Below are 17,366 nucleotides of genomic sequence, written 5' to 3'. Positions count from 1 at the left end.
CCAAATATAGGTGGGAGCTACAGACATGTGCTCTGGAACGTCACTTAGGGAAGTGTGTACCTGGACTGCTTCCTTGGGCCCCCCCATCTGTCTCCACACATAATGTGAAGGACATGGAGCTCCTGGAGAGTCCAAGGAAGGGCCATGGAGATGATCCAAGGGCTGGAGCAGCTCTGCTCTGGAGCCAGGCTGGGAGAGTTGGGGTGTTCAGCCTGGAGAAGAGAAGGCTCCAGGGAGACCTTAGAGCACCTTCCAGTGCCTGAAGGGGCTCCAGGAAAGCTGGGGAGGGGCTTGGGACAAGGGCAGGCAGGGAGAGGACAAGGGGGGATGGATGAAAACTGGAAGAGGGGAGATTGAGGTGAGACATGAGGAGGGAATTCTGGAGTGTGAGGGTGGTGAGAGCCTGGCCCAGGTTGCCCAGGGAAGCTGTGGCTGCCCCATCCCTGGCAGTGTTGAAGGGCAGGTTGGATGGGGCTTGGAGCAGCCTGGGCTGGTGGGAGGTGTCCCTGCCCATGCAGGGGGTTGGAGCTGGATGATCTTGAAGGTCCCTTCCAACCCAAACCACTCTGGGATTCTGTCAACATTAATTCAGAGGTGGCACATAGGGGCTACTGACACTACTCTTTTTTTTTTTTTCTGTGTTTTGGCTTCTTGTTGCTGTCATGCCCATCAGCTGCTGCCCTGGTCCAAAGTCTCCTGCCTTTTATATTCCTGCTGTGACGAGGGATATAACACACACCTGGACACAACTCTGTGTAAGTGTGGCAATATTAGAGTGAGCACAAGGGAGCAGTGAAAGAGAAAGGATTTATTAAGACACGTGTAGTAGTTATTTTTCCCTGGGATAAACAAATAAATGCAGAAGAGAGCTGAGCCATGAAACAGATGTAAGAATTTCCCCTGCCCCTTCACTTACTGCAGTGTGATGAAGTCCACTGGGCAAGGACAGTTTAAGTCATTTGGTTACTCATTAGTTAATTGATGCTTCTCCAGTCTTATACACAGCTGCTGAGAAACTAAGGAAAAATAGATTTCCACTTGGAGTTTCTTCCTCCAGCCTTTATTCTGTCAGCTTAGCCATGAACTAACCTCACCCCTAAATAATCTGGACCCCGTGTCACCTAAATTCAAGAAGCAAACTGCCAGCCCCACAAGAAACAGCTGCAGTGAAGAGCAACAGCCACAGAAACCTCTAATGTGAGGCCACTTCGTGAGGACTTGCCAGAGTCCACAGCAAATCTCTTCCCCTTCAGAGGACACAGCAGGTTTCCCTGCTCAGCTCACTCTCAGGATGGAACTGGACTCCTTTCAAGCACTCTGAGAAGTGGTTTTACCCCCACCCATTTCTTTCAACATCTCAGTGTCTAAAGTTCTGGCAGTGGGTACACAGACACAGAACTACTCTGATCAGCAACTAAGACTCTTTTGGAGCCTTTGATCTCCAGGCAGGAGATCCAGTTCACCTTCTCTCCATGCTCAATGGTCAGCTTTGGTAAGACTCCAGCATGTTCATTGGAAGCCACTTGGTTGAGCTTCCCACCTTTCCTGGTGGAAGCAGGTGCTTGGGCCTTCCTTCTCTGCAGAGTTTTTGCTGGACTTTTCTGCTGCTTCCCAACATCACTGCTGACATCCCAGAGCAAGATTTTCCCATCATTTCCTCCAGTCAACAAGCAGTACCCCTCAGGCATGAACAGAACCTGCGAAACTCCCAAACTGTGCCCTTGAAACTCCAGCTCCTGTTCAAACTTGACACCAGTGACTCTGAATATTCTGACTTTACCATCTTGAGCTCCACAGGCAAAGATGTTGCCGCACGATGCGACAGACAAGGAATGTGCAAGAGGTGGGTTGAAGAACTGCCCAGCTGGCTGGGGGCTGTCCTCCTTACTTCCACACTCCTGCAGGTTTGTGGTCCACAAGGGGCGAGCCTTCTGCAGGTTCCACAGCATAACCTTGAAAAAAACAAGTAGGGATCAATATTTTTTACATTTTACAGAATCATCGAATGATGAAGGCTGGAAGGGACCTTCAAGATCATCCAGATCCACCCCCTGCATGGGCAGGGACACCTCCCACCAGCCCAGGCTGCTCCAAGCCCCATCCAACCTGCCCTTCAACACTGCCAGGGATGGGGCAGCCACAGCTTCCCTGGACAACCTGGGCCAGGCTCTCACCACCCTCACACTCCAGAATTTCCTCCTCATGTCCAACCTCAATCTCCCCTCTGCCAGTTTTCATCCATTCCCCCTTGTTGTCTCACTACAAGCTCTTGTCCAAAGTCCCTCCCCAGCTTTTTATGTAAAATCGAATATTTCACTGACACCAAAAACCAACCACACTCATTGTAGCAGAGCAAAAGCTGTGCAGGAGTGCAAGGGATGCAGGGTGTGAGGAGGGGTTGAATTTCACCTGAAAAACACAACAAATCTGGACAGCATTCTTTCCAAACCCTCACACTGCCTCAGCAGAGCCAATGACTCAGGCCTTTAGACCACAACACGGATGAAAAAGCTGCTCCAAATACTTTTCATCTCAGCAGCACTCATCAGGATGGACTGCATATCTAAGAGACTGACAGAAATGCTAGCAGAGATCATTGCCATCCTGCATTTCAGTTCTGTCTCTGCTACCTGCTTGTCCCAAAATAATCACTTCCATGAACCTGTTTGAAAATGGAACAGCACAGGGCAAACAGTACTTCAGGCCCTCGTTTTTCAACAGAGATATATATATATATATTTTATATCCAATGAGCAGATCTGGTTTGTGCTATGACCAGATGGCAGTGCTCTTCTCCTGATGAGATGATGAGGAGGTTGTGCTTTTAGACTTGCCACCCCACCTCCAGGCCCCTCAGGAAGAAATCACTTCATCCTGAGTCTCCCACTCAGCAGTTCAAGCACTAGAGACCTGTACTGCAGAAGTTAAAATAAATTGTCTCAATACTTTTGTAGAACCTGAGTTGATGATAAGCATTTGCAAGCTCTCTTTGCTTTCATTTGTTATTAATAAAGCTATTCCACCACCAGTCATCTCCAGGTGAAAGCACAGGAGTCTTCAAAGTTGGGCCACAAAAGAACTGTCACACTGGCTCCCGTGTTTCTGGAACCCACATCACACTAAGACACCCAAAATACGTTGTTCCTTGTCACTTTTCTGGTTTAATTGTTGCTGTTACTCTAAAACTACTTTGCTGCTGATGAATGGGAAAACTTCCCAAGCCAACTGTGCAGAGCAGAGTAAATCAGAGAGGCTGGGTCCTCCTGCTTAAGGCAAACACTCCCATTTTCATCCAAGACAGCACTGAAATGGCTTTATGGATTCCTCAAGTGCTATCAAGTCTTCTGCAAACAAAGTATTTTCTGTCCTTGTCACACCAGGACAGTCCTCATGGCTTTTTCCCTTAAACAGCACTTCTGCAAAAACCCCAGCAACCCCAATTTCAGTTCTCATCAGCTGTGGCCTCACTGAGGATTTGACACACAAGCCCAGAACATGTTTTGGTGCTCACAGAACTCGTCCTTGCTGCAGCACAGCTTGATAGAGCCCTGCAGCTCAGCTTCTCTTTGTGAAATGCTGGGTCTTCAAGCCAGCCTCTTAGAATCACAGAATCATAGGGGTTGGAAGGGATCTCTGAAGATCATCGAGTCCAACCTCACCCTCTTCTCATTGCACAAAAACACACAAACTTCAACTCTTTTGGGGTACTTTCACCTGAAAAACCAACTTGCCAAGCTACAGTAAACCACACCAAAGCTAAAAAGTCACAACAATAACCAGCTCACTTGCACAAAAGTGCTATATAAAAAAAAAAGCTCACACTTGTGCTAACAAAGTCTCCAGCCACAGGCTTGTGAATCTGCCTTTGAAGGGCCTGAATGAAGGCAGCTCTCTTAAGGTGCCAAGCATTTATTTACTCCTCTCTGACACTTTGATACCTCTGACAAGAAGTTTCTCACAGTCCTTCACTTAAAATCCTGCATCCCTCATCCAAAAAAAAAATAATTTGGAAAATGTCTAAGAATTCAGCAAAGTTTACACCTAGATTTTCACCAATCAGCCCCTGTTTGGATACATATACTCAATTTCTATGATCCGTGGCTTTAATATGGAAAAATGCCACTTATACTAAATACCAGCATGGATTTGTTCTAAGGGGTGTTAGATTCACTTCAGTTTTAAGAATACAGGGTGAAACTGCTCCATGCTGTTAAACTTCACCCTAATACCACTAGAACCACAGAAACCTTTGTTGAAGTGATAGTTTTAACCCTCAGGCTAAACCAGGAAGGTGGTCAGATCTCAACCACTGGAAAGAAGTGACTGAAAAGCATCTGTTCGAGATGGGTTGGGTTGTCACAGTTGGCCAAGACTCCATCAACTCCTAGCCTGGTTTTCCTCAGAATGCTTCCACAAGTGGTGTGCAAAGGACAAAGCTCCCTCCTGAGGAGGGGAGAGAAGTGTAAAAGGCAAATAACTGTTAATTAACAGATTAATCAGGGCAATGGATAACTTAGAAAAACCACTTGTCCTTGCAGTGGTACATACTACTTGGAAAGATATTTATCTACCTGTAGTAAAACACTCTTGCTGGCATCCTGTTTGCTTCAACTTCTCCTTAACTACAACCTGCATTTTATCTGCAGCCACAGCTGATCAGTAGGGACAGCTTCTGGTTTTGGGACCAAGAGGGAGCTCACCTAAAGAGTGTGCTTGGCACCATGTTCTGATTGCCCTCCCCCCCTTTTATATGGCGAATATGAAGGCAAATAAAAACAGGGAGAGAAACTGCTGAGTAGAAAATGTCACAAGACACTTGGTTCCTCTGCCAGAACTACTTTAAGAGCTTTCTCTAGGCTGTGCACCCTTAGTGAAAGTCTGTTGGTGCCTCAGGACACAGGTGGGTAGTTACTGCTTCTCTAATTACTGTCTACTTGAATGCAAATCACCTGCATGTCCAGTCCACAGGAAACAAGGCTTTGAGGCCTTTGGGGCCGAAAACCAACAGAGGAGCAGATGTTTGAGTGTCTCAAGGACCGGGTGACTTTCTTGTTGTCCAAGTCTATAACCTTTATCACCCCCGAGTCATCTGCTGCAGCCAGGAACTGGTCTGTCTCATTCACTGAGAGGCAGTTGATCTCCTCCTGGTTCACCTGGAAACGTTCCAGGGGCTCCTTGAGGGAGCGGACGTCCAACAGGCTGATGGCTTCTCCATGGGAGGTGTACAGCCTGGTGGGACAGCGTGGAGAGAACACCAGGGAGGTGACATCATCCTCCTTTGGGAGCTGCAGCTGTCCTGCTGGAGTGCCTCCTCCTCCTCCATGCCACAGGGTGAGCTCACCCCTCTCTGCACCTGAAGCCACCAGCCCTTCGGTGTTTGTGCTCAGGCACAAGATAGAGGATGAGTGCCCACCAGTCCATTTGACTGCCATGTTTCAAGGATGCCTCTGAAACAAACCAAAAAGAAACAAAAACAACCCCTGAGTGAAGCTGGTGTTGGTCACATTACAGCAGAAGGCTTACTGAAGCAACGAGATCTTAGAATGCCAGGTTGGAAGGGACCTCAAGGATCATCTGGTCCAACCTTTCAAGGTAATACTACAGCTGAAATGAGATGGCTCAGCACCCTGTCAAGCTGAGACTTTAAACTGCCCAATGTACGGGAATCCACCCTTAGGGAGATTATTCCAACGTTCTCCTGGTGAAAACCATTCACCAAGACCATCCCATTGACTGGAATGGAAACGACTCCAAACTCTAGTGTCCAGCTGGAACAGGAACCTCTACAGTCAGGACCCAAAGGAAGATTTGGCTCAGACAGGATGAGCCCCAGACAGGATAGAGAGGAACTGGCACGTGTACCTGAGCAGATCTGCTCTGACACAGCTGCCAGGGGGAGAGCTGCTGCCTCAGCACATCAGACACCAAATGCCTGACAAAGCGTGGCTCCTAAGAGGTGTTACTGGAAAAGAGCAAGGGGAAGATGGCAAACTGGTAGAGCCTGTCTCCAGAGAAGTCACATTATTCCAGTCGGGGTGAGATCACACGTGGACATCTTTCTTTTGTCCGGCAGCACCTGAAACCAGTTTGTGAAGCAGTCTTGGAAAACCTGCAGCAACAAACTCGTGCTGCTGAGAGTGGGTTAAACTGATGAATGCTGAAAGCCATCACCTTCATTCCTGTATCAGCCCATATGTCTTGAAACTATTGTGCTTGTGAGCTTTCGTGTTCCCACAGGAAAAAGGCAATTTTCTGGTGGCTGGTAAACACCTTAAAGCATCACCACGTTTTTAGAAGCAGCATTCCCAGGGCAAGGCAGGCTTGCAACACATTTCCCCAGGGCCTCACGAGCTGGCCCACCCAGCTCACTGTGCCCTGGGTGTGACAAGGGCTGGTCGGGGGGGGGGCAGAAAATGAGGTGGGGGGACAAAGAGACACGAAAGCAGCTCGAGTTTTGGGGAGCCCAGCAGCAGGCCTGGGGGGAAAGGCAGAGCTGGGACAGAGCCAGGGCTGTCCCGGCTGCAGCTTCGGCCTCGTGTCCTGGTTTCCTCCATGATTACGCAAGGAAGGGCTAATTCTGGAGAGATGTTTTTATTGTTATTTATTTTTTTACCACGGATGTGGATTTTTGTCGAGCACTGGTGCTAGAGAGCAGCTAGAAATTCCTTCAACCCACCGGGAAAAGGAAAGGAAAGGAAAGGAAAAGAAAGGAAAGGAAAGGAAAGGAAAGGAAAGGAAAGGAAAGGAAAGGAAAGGAAAGGAAAGGAGAGAAAGGAAAGGGAAGGGGAAAGGAAAGGGAAAGGAAAGGAAAAGGGAAAGGGAAGGGAAAGGGAAAGGGAAAGGGAAAGGGAAAGGGAAAGGGAAAGGGAAAGGAAAGGGAAAGGGAAGGGAAAGGGAAGGGGAAGGGAAGGGGAAGGGAAGGGGAAGGGAAGGGGAAGGGAAGGGGAAGGGAAGGGGAAGGAAAGGGGAAGGAAAGGGGAAGGAAAGGGGAAGGGAAAGGGCAGGGAAAGGGAAAGGGAAGGGAAAGGGAAAGGGAAGGGAAAGGGAAAGGGAGAGGGAGAGGGAAAAGAAAGGAAAAGGGAAAGGGAAGGGAAAGGGAAAGGGAAAGGGAAAGGGAAAGGGAAGGGAAAGAAAAGCAAAGCAGTCAGTCTCGCCTGTGAGACAAGCCGAAACCCCGCCGCACACCTTACCGGGCAGCCGGGCCGGTCGCTCCTGGGCACCGGAAGGGACCCGGGATCCGTTCCCGCCGCCCCGCCAGGCCCGGGGCCGGCTCGCCGAGACACCGGGGCCCAGCTCCTGGCAGCAGCCGGCCCGGCCCGGGGGGGCAGAACCGGGGCGGGGGGGGCAGAACCGGGGGGGCAGAACCGGGGGGGCAGGGCGGGCGGTCCGCGCATGCGCGGCGGGGCGGGCCCGGGGATGGCGGGCGCGGGAGCCCCCTCCCCGTGAGGCCGGTGGGGCCCGGGGCCGCCGGCAGCGCCGCCCGCCGTCGCCTGCTCGGGGAAGGGCAGCGGGGAAGGGGAGGGAGGCCATGGCGGCAGGCCCCGGGCCCGGCCCCGGTGGCGGCGGCGGTGCGGGCGGTGCGGGTGGTGGCGGTGCGGGAGGAGGAGGAGGAGGGGGGGGGATAGCGGCGGCGGCGGGAGGGCCGGGCTGGCGGCTGCCCGGGCGGGTGTTGGAGCTGGTGTTTTCTTACCTGGAGCTGCGGGAGCTGCGGAGCTGCGCGCTGGTGTGCAAGCTGTGGCACCGCGTCCTGCACGGCGACGAGAACAGCGAGGTGTGGCGCAGCCTGGCGGCCCGCTGCCTGGCCGAGGAGGCCCTGCGCACCGACATCCTCTGCAACGTGCCCACCTACAAGGGCAAGGTGAGCCCACCCCCCCCTTTCCTCCCCCCCACGAGGAGGGGACAGACCCCCCTCCACACCCTCAGCAAACCCCCCCTTGAGCCGCTCAGCAACCCCTTAAACACCCCCCCCCCCATGGGAAAGAAGGCTGAAAAAAAACATGACAGGATGACAGGATTTTACCTCCCCCCCTCCTTGTTTTCTCCCCCCCGCAGGTCCGTGCCTTCCACCACGCCTTCAGCACCAACGACTGCTCGCGGAACGTCTACATCAAGAAGAACGGCTTCACCCTGCACCGCAACCCCATCGCGCAGAGCACGGACGGGGCCCGCACCAAGATCGGGTTCAGCGAGGGCCGGCACGCCTGGGAGGTGTGGTGGGAGGGCCCGCTGGGCACCGTGGCCGTCATCGGCATCGCCACCAAACGGGCAGCCATGCAGTGCCAGGGCTACGTGGCCCTGCTGGGCAGCGACGACCAGAGCTGGGGCTGGAACCTGGTGGACAATAACTTGCTGCACAACGGGGAGGTGAACGGCAGCTTCCCCCAGTGCAATAACGCCCCGAAGTATCAGGTGAGCTCTGAGGTGGGGGGTGTGTGTGTGTGTGTTTGGTGTGGGTTGGAAGCTCCAGTGGGTCTGGTTGGCAAGAAACTCTTTCCTCGTGGGTCTGGCTCGCTGCTGGGTTGGGCCTAAATGCCCACTTCTGGGTCTCTTTTTTTTGCTGAGAAAAGTGGTGAGAGCCTGGCCCAGGTTGCCCAGGGAAGCTGTGGCTGCCCCAGCCCTGGCAGTGTTGAAGGGCAGGTTGGATGGGGCTTGGAGCAGCCTGGGCTGGTGGGAGGTGTCCCTGCCCATGCAGGGGGGTTGGAGCTGGATGATCTTGAAGGTCCCTTCCAACCCAAACCATTCTATGATAAGGCAAATAATTCTGCTTTGTGAGGCCCTTCGCACTTCATTTACTGGAGAAGAGAAGGCTCTGGGGAGACCTCATAGTGGCCTTACAGTGCCTGAAAGGGGAACACAGGAAAGCTGGGGAGGGACTTGGGACAAGGGCTTGGAGTGGAAGGACAAGGGGGAATGGATGAAAATTGCAAGAAGGGAGACTGAGGTGAGACATGAGGAGGAAATGCTTTGCTGTGAGGGTGGTGAGAGCCTGGCCCAGGTTGCCCAGGGAAGCTGTGGCTGCCCCATCCCTGGCAGTGTTGAAGGGCAGGTTGGATGGGGCTTGGAGCAGCCTGGGCTGGTGGGAGGTGTCCCTGCCCATGCAGGGGGTTGGGTCTGGATGATCTTGGAAGGTCCCTTCCAACCCAGGCCAGTCTGGGATTCTGTGATACTGCTTTCTCAGGCTACACAGGTGTGTGGTGTTAGAGGCACTTGGACCCTCAGATCAGGATCCAGACTTTCATCTCAGCTACTGAGTGCCAAGTGTGTTCCATGGGCACACTGTGTGTGTTTAGACACCATGTTGCTGCTTGAAATACAAGCTGAAAAGGCTCTTGGAGCCTTCTGAAGGAACGACTGGCCCCACAGCAGTGTGGATGACTGTGGTGTTTTACCCTTGTGTTGCATGGCAGGGTGAGCTGAGGTTAGTGCTTAGGTAAGAGCCTTCTTGCAAAAACCTGCAGCAGTGCTGAGTGCTGCTTGTTGGCTCCCTGGCAGCCTTCCCATGGGTGATATCCCTTGGCTGGGATCTTCAGATAATTTCAGGTTATTAAAGAGCTAGTGCCATTCCAACTTTTTGTATAAGTGTTGATCTTTGTTCTTCTGCCTGCTCATACTTTGCTGGATTTCCTTGCATTACAACCTGAGCTGTATACATTATAATTTCCACTTCATAATCCTTTGCATGAGTGCTGCCTTCTGTTTCAGTTGTGTGTGTTTTAGATTTGTATCTGATACTCCTACATTTCATGTAAAAGTTCTCCACCAAGCACTTAATTCTGCCTGAAAGTGATGCCTGCAGTTGTTTTTTTTTTTTGCAAATAATACCTAAAATTAATGTAGTTTAAAAGATTTAGGTCTCTTCCCATTTGAATGTTCCCTGGCTTGGCACTTTCCAGGCCCAACTCTTTGTGGTCACTTTCTGCTCTCCTTGTCTAGGCCTTTGTGCAGCAACAGGGTGAGGAAGAGTTTGGAAGCTGAGAATGCCCAGCTCACGTGGAGGTCTCAGAAGTGAACACAATTGCTCCTTCCTCTGTAAAAAACCTATTGAGAGCTCAAATCTCTGACCCTTTGGAGCATTTTGTGGTTAGTTAGGCCTATAGAATGAGCTGCTCAGAGAAAATATACTTCAAGGAAACACACGTGTTGGTTAGAAGGAAAATGTGTTGTCTGGAAGAAATCCCCAGCATTGGGACTGGTTGGTGAGACATTAGGAGTTTGTGTGGCATCCTGCTGGGCTTGTTGCTGAGTGGGATTGTATTTTTGTCTAAAATGAGGTGTATTGCCTATTGTATTTTGGACTAAAATAAGGTGTACTTGGTAAATGTAAGGAGCACAGTGCATGCCCAGACCTGTATCCAAGTCTCTTCCTGTGTTCAGGCTTGTTTTCACTCTTGGGTTTAGGTATAAATGTGTGTATAAAAAGTTTTTAACACTTACTTTGCCTGAGCTTTGCAGTGGAATTTTCTTCTGCCTTGGTGACAGTGACAGCACCTGTGTAGTAGTATATTTTGGTATGTTTTGTGTGTGGCACTTAACCTTTCTAAAACAAGTTCATTGTTTCTGCAGTTGCTCTTTTCAGAGCAATTACTGCTCAGCAGTAGCAAGAGCTAAATACAGGTAACTCAGGTAACTTGGAGGCCATTACAGAGTTTCCAGCACTCTGCAGTGTCCTGAGGCTTGTGGCATGTTTTGTGTTTACCCCTGGTGCTCTCTCAGGGTTCATATGAGAAGGGTGAGGTTTATTCCTGTGTAGGAGGTGTGGTACAGGCTTCCCACTGGAAACAGGTGCTTGGGATCCTACTGCATTAACGTGAAACTGAGAAATCCCTCTCAAGGAAGCCTTGTTTTAAGATCATTTGCTGTGTCCTGTGCTCTATTTTTGTCTCTTGGAAAATGCTGACCCTTTCTCTCTGCTTTGTTTGTTTTTTTTTATTCCCCCCTCCTGTCTCTGTTTCCAGATAGGTGAAAGGATTCGAGTTATCCTGGACATGGAAGACAAAACATTAGCATTTGAGAGGGGCTATGAGTTCTTGGGAGTTGCCTTCAGAGGACTGCCAAAAGTTTGCCTGTATCCAGCAGTGTCTGCTGTGTATGGTAACACAGAAGTGACTTTGGTCTACCTGGGAAAACCTCTGGATGGATGACATGGATCCTTTCCTTGGGTCATCGAGACGTGGACGATTGGGAGGAGAAATCTGCATGTTGGTTAGAGGGAAACCTGTATTACAGGAACAGCAAACAAGTGTGGGTGTGTGTCCAAGAGCCATCGAGGGAATCACACGGAGTTTTGGAACAGAGCACCAGCCATACTTCAGGAATTCTGTTACATTTCCTCTTTCTACCAGGCCAGAAAAATCCTCAGGGTTGCAGTTGGTGGAGTGGGAAGCTTGACACGTGCGTGTTGCAACAGATTTCATTGCTGAGATGGCAGTGTGTGACCTCAGATATTTAAGAAAGGATTTGCTAGAAAACTGCTTGAGGAAATGAACCTGAGATTTGTAAGTAGCGTGTTTTGTGAAAGACTCCCATTTTAAAACTGCTTGTTCCTTCCCTTCCCTCCTTTGGACCAGCCTGGGTACCAGAGGAGAGGCAGTCTGGTTGGGTTTTATTTACTATTTTTAACATACTGAGAAGCAGGGTCTGTCTGGACTGCCCTTCTCTAGTACAACGATACAAAATGTGTGCAGCTATTTTTAAGTGTATTTTAAGGGTTGTATATATATTTAGGACACGTTGAAAGGAGCAGTGAAAAGAAAGGGTTTGCTTTATTCTAACTGGGATCTCATTTCTTGAAGGGAAAATCCTCCCCCCTCCCCACTCTGTGGCATCAGAAAATATACCTCAGGGAGGTATATAACATTCATCTAAGTGTACTTCTGTAGTGTAAAGCATTTTGGGATGCTCTTGTGGAGTGGGGTGCTCCATTGGGTCATTTTCTGACACAGTTTCCATAGCTTTTAGCTGCAGTTTTGTTCCCTGTAGGAAATGCAAAACGTTTTCCTTTGGCCAAAATTTGCAGCCCCCTCTTGGAAGGGAAGAAGCAAGAGAGCAGTGAGCTGGTCTTCCTTTCCACACCAAAAGTACTGACTCGTAAAACATTCTTACACTGTCTAATCACTGTTGCTAAGTTGTTCTGAGATCATGAGGAAGGAGCATTCAGTTTCTGAATCCAGACCTTGCTTCCAGCTTAAAAGGCTTTGTAAGTAAGACTTGGCTGAACCTTTCTTTCATGTCATAAAACCCCCCAGTAACCAAGTGTTCACCTCCCTGTTTTCATTCAGGCAGGAGGAGTAAAACTCTCCCCAACCCTTTGATGGGGATTCTGGATCAGGTTCAATGTTGGGACTTTGCTCTTGCTCTGGTTTTCTAAAAACCATGTACAACCCCTCCCTGGGTGTGCTCACTCTGAAGCTGAGTGGTGTAGGAAAGAGGGACTTCCTGATGAAACCACTTTCCTCTGAGGTCTGTAGGGAGCCCCAAAAGGCCTCCTGTTTAATCTGTGAGCCATGCATCTTGCTCTTGACTCTCACTTCTTGTTGGTTGGCATTTCCCAGAGTTATCTGAACCGTTCCAGAAGCTGGGCATGTTTTTTAGAGAGGGAGAAGGAAATGTTGATACAAACTCTTGTTGTTTTCCTTGTGCTAGAGAATGTGAATCGCTTAATATCTGGACACTGGCAGTTCCCTGAGCACAGGACAGGAATTCCTCTGAGGCTGTTGCTCATTTCCCTCCCCCCATTACTCAAGTAATTTGAGGAGAGTGGTGCAAGCAGGTGAGTGTGGCTCCTAAGTCTGTTGCTGAGGAGCTTTGGAGTGCTTTTTACCTAGTAGTTAACCAAGTTCTGCACTGGAACAGAGTATATGTCATGACCATTTAAAGGGATTTTAAAGTATTTATTTGTTTTGTGTGTTGTTTGTTGCTCAAAGGCAATGTTGAGGTCCTGTTCCTCTCGGCTGCATTAAAGAAACAAAATACTCAGTGAGAAATGAAGGTGTTTTTAAGTGGTGCTGAGAACAGCTGAATAAAGTGTTGGATGGGCATAGGAGTTACCTCTTGGAAGAATCTGTTACAAGCATTGATTGTACTAGACTGTAAAGTATTAACTGTGGGGCATGAAGTGGGGAAACAAGGAGAGAAAACCCAGCCCAATTTCAGAAGATAAACTTGTCCCCACGTTGAATGTATTCTCAGTGCAGTCCTGAAAGGTGTGACCTCTGTGCTTGTTCATGAATCCATTTAGATACCAGTAAACCCTGAGGACTTCCAAGGAGTTTTATTCACAAATTAAGGTTGATTTCTATTCTTTGGACTGCATCTTACCCTATAAATCATTTCCCTCTAAATTAGAAATGCTGAAAGTTGAACATTCCTTAAAGGTGGGTTTGGGGGGGGTGACTCACTTATGTAAGATTATAACTTATTCCTGGAGACCAATGCTGGCTGTACAAAATATTAAAATAAACTCTGCTGTAATTCAGAAGGATATATTGGTGTGGATTATTGGAATGACATCCGTGGTGTGGATGAAAAATGGGAATCCAGGAAAAATGGAGGGGTAGTTGGGTGCACCAAGAGGTGTTCAGGCTGTGCCATTTGCTGTGTGGCTGCTTGAGAATCTGACCTGTGGTTAATGAGGAGTGGAAAACTCAGTGGTCTAATAGCTGTGTTTGGGAAACTGCATCCTTGGAAAGAGGGATACATCCCATGGGGTGTGAAAAGGCTTCCTGACTGACCACTGGAGGTCTCCTGGTTGGAATGGAGGTGGTGGCTGCCCTGCTGCTGTACCCAAGTGCCTCCTCCCCTGCTCAGTTTCTTGGCTGGTCTCTTGTTTCTTTAACTTTCTGTATCAAAGTTCAATATTTCACAGTGCTTTTAGGAGGAAGTAGGAGACTGTGGTGCTTGTCAGCTCCGAGGCACTTTCCAAACTCTGCATCAAGAATTGGCTTTTAAGTGGTGAGCTTCAGGCTGACACCCCTGTGAGCTTCTTCAAGCAGCACAGAGGTTTGGATGCTGGGTTGCCAGAAATTACAGACTCACTTTTTCTAGTAGCCTGAGGTACTTCAGAGTCAGCTAAAGAGCTGCTGGAAGTATTTTCCCTACCCCAACTAGTGACTTAACTGCTTTGGTCAGGAGGAACATCAACTCTTCATAGCTCCTGTGACCAGAAATCAGATTCACAGGTCTTGGCTTCAGAATCCTGTAGGTTAAACCATTGTTGAGGTTTTTTTTATAAGTGTTTTGTCCATTGTTTGAATAAAACTGGGAATTTCATGTGGTTTCAAGTGTGCTGTGAAATCTGTTGGAGCTTTACAGTTTGTCTCCTCATCTCACAGAGGAAGGGAAGAGCTTGATGTGGAACTTTGTTTCGGGGCAGAGTCTCTTCCTGGCTTTGGTGGTGGCTTGGAGTGTTGGCCTGAAGTCAGTTCCATGACTTCTTTTGCCCTCAGAGGACAGAGAGGGTTAAAAATGTTTTGGTTTTTTTTCCCCCACTTAAGATGCAGTCCTGAGTGTGGATTTCTGGGATTCCTGCATGTGCTTTCCACTAGCAAATGCCACTTGGTTTGGTTACTTCTGGCCACGTTTCGGGTGACAAAACAAGCCAGGAGCAGATGGCTTCATCCTGGGGGCTGAACTGCTGCTGCCTTCAATGTGTCTGGATCCTTCTGTGCCTGCTCCTGAATCCAAGAGCAAGCTGGAACATGGGAGCTTTTCTCTTCACTTACCAATGATCTGTGCATTTTAAAATTTCCTCAGTGCACGGGTGTGTTTTCCAGAGAGTTGCCTCTGTTTTATCTCCAGCACTGATGAAATGTTGCTCAGCCAGATACGAATTTGATCACACAAAACTCAGTTTTCTCTAAATATTTGAGAGGTAACCAGCCCTCAGTGATTCCTGAACCTTGGTATTTCAATACTGATATTTTGGTTCTAGCTACATCTTTACATGGTATAAATAGCTCTGGATACTGGCAGGAAGGCAGCTATGAGTGCTGCATGTGCTGCTCTTCTCCAGAACAGCCCTGGTTCTTGCACAGTACAGATAATTCAGTGAGATCTGTAGCCAGAGCTCACAAAAATCTGCTCTGGGATCCTTTCTACATTTACACACCAGGTTTTGAAATGGGGAGGAATGTGACATGTTTGATTTTCTGTTGAGTGACAATCCGGCCCTCTTAGCATGCAGCTAGTCTGGTTGGAAGGCCAATGAAGTGGTAAAGGAAGCTTTTCCTGCAGGGAACCTGCTAATTGATGCTTGAAGCTGCTTTTCCCCGTGCTGCTGTGGGATGCTGTGCACGCTGTGTGACTTCCCAGTGACTTCCCAGTGACTTCCCAGTGACTTCCCAGCCCTCCCCAGCAGAGAGCGCAGTCAGCAGCTTCCACCGGTTTCCTCAGCCTGGTGCTGAAGAAGCGTTTCCTGTGGAATCTTCTCCATGAGCATTTGCTTCCTGGCCTCTTAAAAAACCAAAACAACAACCAACCAACCCAAACCAAAAACCCTCAACAAAGCAGGTGACCGGTGAGAAGTGGATAATGGACGTAGAAATCTTTTTTAAGCTTTCATTTGAAATGAAGGAAACCTGATTTGAACTCTGGGTCCCGGAATTACACGGAGCAAACCTTTGCAGTTTGCAGTTATTTGCAGTGCCAGAAATCTGAGCTGGAGCTCTGGGATCACCTTAAAAGACAGAAAGGGATTGGAGAGGCTCAAACATAAATGTCACCATTGCCTTTGAGTGGGAGGACAGGTCTGTAGTCCAGCCTACTTCTTCCCAGACTTGCTTCTCTTCCTCCTTGGGCATTTGTGATTGGGATATAGTGATATTTTCACTATATATAGTGAATATATCCACTGCAGTTGATAAAAAAAAAAACCCAAATAATTGAAAAGGGATTTAAAAATAGAACTCTTTGATTACAAGTGTTGTTTATTCTTCTGCAGTTTAGCCAGCTCCATAATCAAGAGTGTCTTTTTCCTTTTGTGCCTGCACTTGCAGAGGTGTTGTGAGCTACCTGGAGTTGTTCCATGTTTCCTTCATTTATTTTGTCTTTGAAATCCATATTGTTCTGCCTGTGTTAAAAGCTATAGATTTGCCTGCAGGCAGTGTTTGAATGGGGAAAAGTGTGAAGATACAGCAACTGTGCCTGTTCTTGTGCTTTGTGTAGTTTCTGGTCTTGTTGAGCTTCCACTTTATGCAGGTGACACCTTTGGCAGTTGTTGAGTGACCATCTTGGGACACACCACCTTCATGTTACCTGCAGGGTTGTGCTGCTTGGGGTGGGCTCCATGCCCCCAAATATTTTACTGTATGTATTGCACAGTGATTTTGAAATGTTATTTTCTTGTCTTCTCTTGAACTTCTGGCTCCAGGCTGTGAACTTGCTCCCGTTAGCACAGCACAGTCTGCCTGTCCTTGGGGGAAAGCTCCAAAGCCAGAGCCAGATGTGAGCACAGCTGGTTTCCAGCAGTGTCTCTGCTTCAGCTGCAAAATGCCATTCTCTTTCCAGCATTCCTACTCAGTGAGGTGCCTGCAGCAAGGCACACATCCTTTCACAGAATCCCAGAGTGGCTGGGGTTGGAAGAGACCTCTGGAGATCACCCAGTCCAACCCCCCTGCCAGAGCAGGATCCCCTAGAGCAGATCCCACAGGAACACATCCAGGTGGGGCTGGAATGTCTCCAGGGATGGAGACTCCACAGCCTCCCTGGGCAGCCTGTCCCAGGGCTCTGTCACCCTCACAGGCAAGAAGCTTTTCCTCATGTTGAACTTGACCCTCCTGAGCTCCAGTTTGTGCCCATTGCCCCTTGTCCTGTCCCTGGACACCCCTGAGCAGAGTCTGGCCCATCCTCCTGCCACCCCCTGCAGATATTGCTCAGCACTGATCAGATTCCCCCTCAGCCTCCTTGTCTCTCAGCTGAGCAGCCCCAGCTGTGGAGTCTCCATCCCTGGAGACATTCCAAACCCTCCTGGACATGTTCCTGTGGGATCTGCTCTAGGGAATCCTGCTCTGGCAGGGGAGGTTGGACTAGATGATCTTCAGAGGTCCCTTCCAACCCCAACCAGTCTGTGATTCTGTGCTTGCGTGATGCTGAGCACCAAGGCTGAAGACCAGGGACAGGAAGATTTTGGTGTGTGAACCCTCTAACTTGCTTCCAGCTCTGCAGTCCACCTTGAGAAGAGTTCCAGGTGAGATAACACCACGTAACAGGGATGTTGGCTCTCCTGGCAGAGGGTAAAGCTGGGTGGGACACTCTCAGCTCTCTAAGGAGCTGAGATAGTTTCACTTCCCTTCACGTTAATGACACTATTACTCACTTCTCTTAATCGGGATGGCAGCAGGAAAGGAGAACGTGTGATGACAGATGGGAGT

The 17,366-nt window shown here is 49.1% G+C and overlaps 3 protein-coding genes across 7 annotated transcripts in view; 2 read left to right on the top strand and 1 right to left on the bottom strand.

Annotated features, from left to right (window-relative positions):
* Nucleotides 1–17,366, top strand: part of PIGX (phosphatidylinositol glycan anchor biosynthesis class X) — a 39,034-nt gene that overhangs the window by 1,279 nt on the left and 20,389 nt on the right. The gene's annotated exons all lie outside the window — the stretch shown is intronic.
* On the bottom strand, nucleotides 790–7,752 carry WDR53 (WD repeat domain 53). 5 transcript variants are annotated; one of them, XM_051625995.1, is made up of 4 exons: nucleotides 7,691–7,724; nucleotides 5,863–5,962; nucleotides 4,950–5,447; nucleotides 790–1,952 (listed from the first exon to the last, which is right to left on the bottom strand). In XM_051625995.1, exons 3-4 carry the CDS (start codon nucleotides 5,430–5,432, stop codon nucleotides 1,365–1,367), a joined length of 1,071 nt encoding a protein of 356 aa, XP_051481955.1. In that variant the 5' UTR covers nucleotides 5,433–5,447; nucleotides 5,863–5,962; nucleotides 7,691–7,724; the 3' UTR covers nucleotides 790–1,364. The 5 variants fall into 5 exon arrangements, with proteins under 5 accessions (XP_051481955.1, XP_051481956.1, XP_051481957.1 ...); XM_051625996.1 differs by lacking the exon at nucleotides 7,691–7,724 and adding an exon at nucleotides 7,191–7,329; XM_051625997.1 differs by lacking the exon at nucleotides 5,863–5,962 and having other exon boundaries at nucleotides 7,691–7,752.
* Nucleotides 7,529–13,477, top strand: FBXO45 (F-box protein 45). The gene is made up of 3 exons (XM_051626545.1): nucleotides 7,529–7,858; nucleotides 8,053–8,409; nucleotides 10,956–13,477. Exons 1-3 carry the CDS (start codon nucleotides 7,529–7,531, stop codon nucleotides 11,139–11,141), a joined length of 873 nt encoding a protein of 290 aa, XP_051482505.1. The 3' UTR covers nucleotides 11,142–13,477.

The sequence above is a fragment of the Apus apus genome, chromosome 8, assembly GCF_020740795.1.
Source record: "Apus apus isolate bApuApu2 chromosome 8, bApuApu2.pri.cur, whole genome shotgun sequence".
NCBI classification, from domain to species: Eukaryota; Metazoa; Chordata; class Aves; order Apodiformes; family Apodidae; genus Apus; species Apus apus.
Note: the sequence above shows the minus strand (reverse complement) of the source record. Positions and strands in the feature narration are given on the sequence as shown.

Bases quoted from the DNA above. Each gene is read 5' to 3' on its own strand.
- WDR53 (XM_051625997.1), bottom strand. From the start codon at position 5,432: ATGGCAGTCAAATGGACTGGTGGGCACTCATCCTCTATCTTGTGCCTG. The intron at 1,953-4,949 runs GTGATTTGCATT...GTTTTTTTCAAG, and splicing joins CCTGTGGACTGGACATGCAG to GTTATGCTGTGGAACCTGCA.
- FBXO45 (XM_051626545.1), top strand. From the start codon at position 7,529: ATGGCGGCAGGCCCCGGGCCCGGCCCCGGTGGCGGCGGCGGTGCGGGC. The intron at 7,859-8,052 runs GTGAGCCCACCC...TCCCCCCCGCAG, and splicing joins TGCCCACCTACAAGGGCAAG to GTCCGTGCCTTCCACCACGC. The intron at 8,410-10,955 runs GTGAGCTCTGAG...CTCTGTTTCCAG, and splicing joins ATAACGCCCCGAAGTATCAG to ATAGGTGAAAGGATTCGAGT.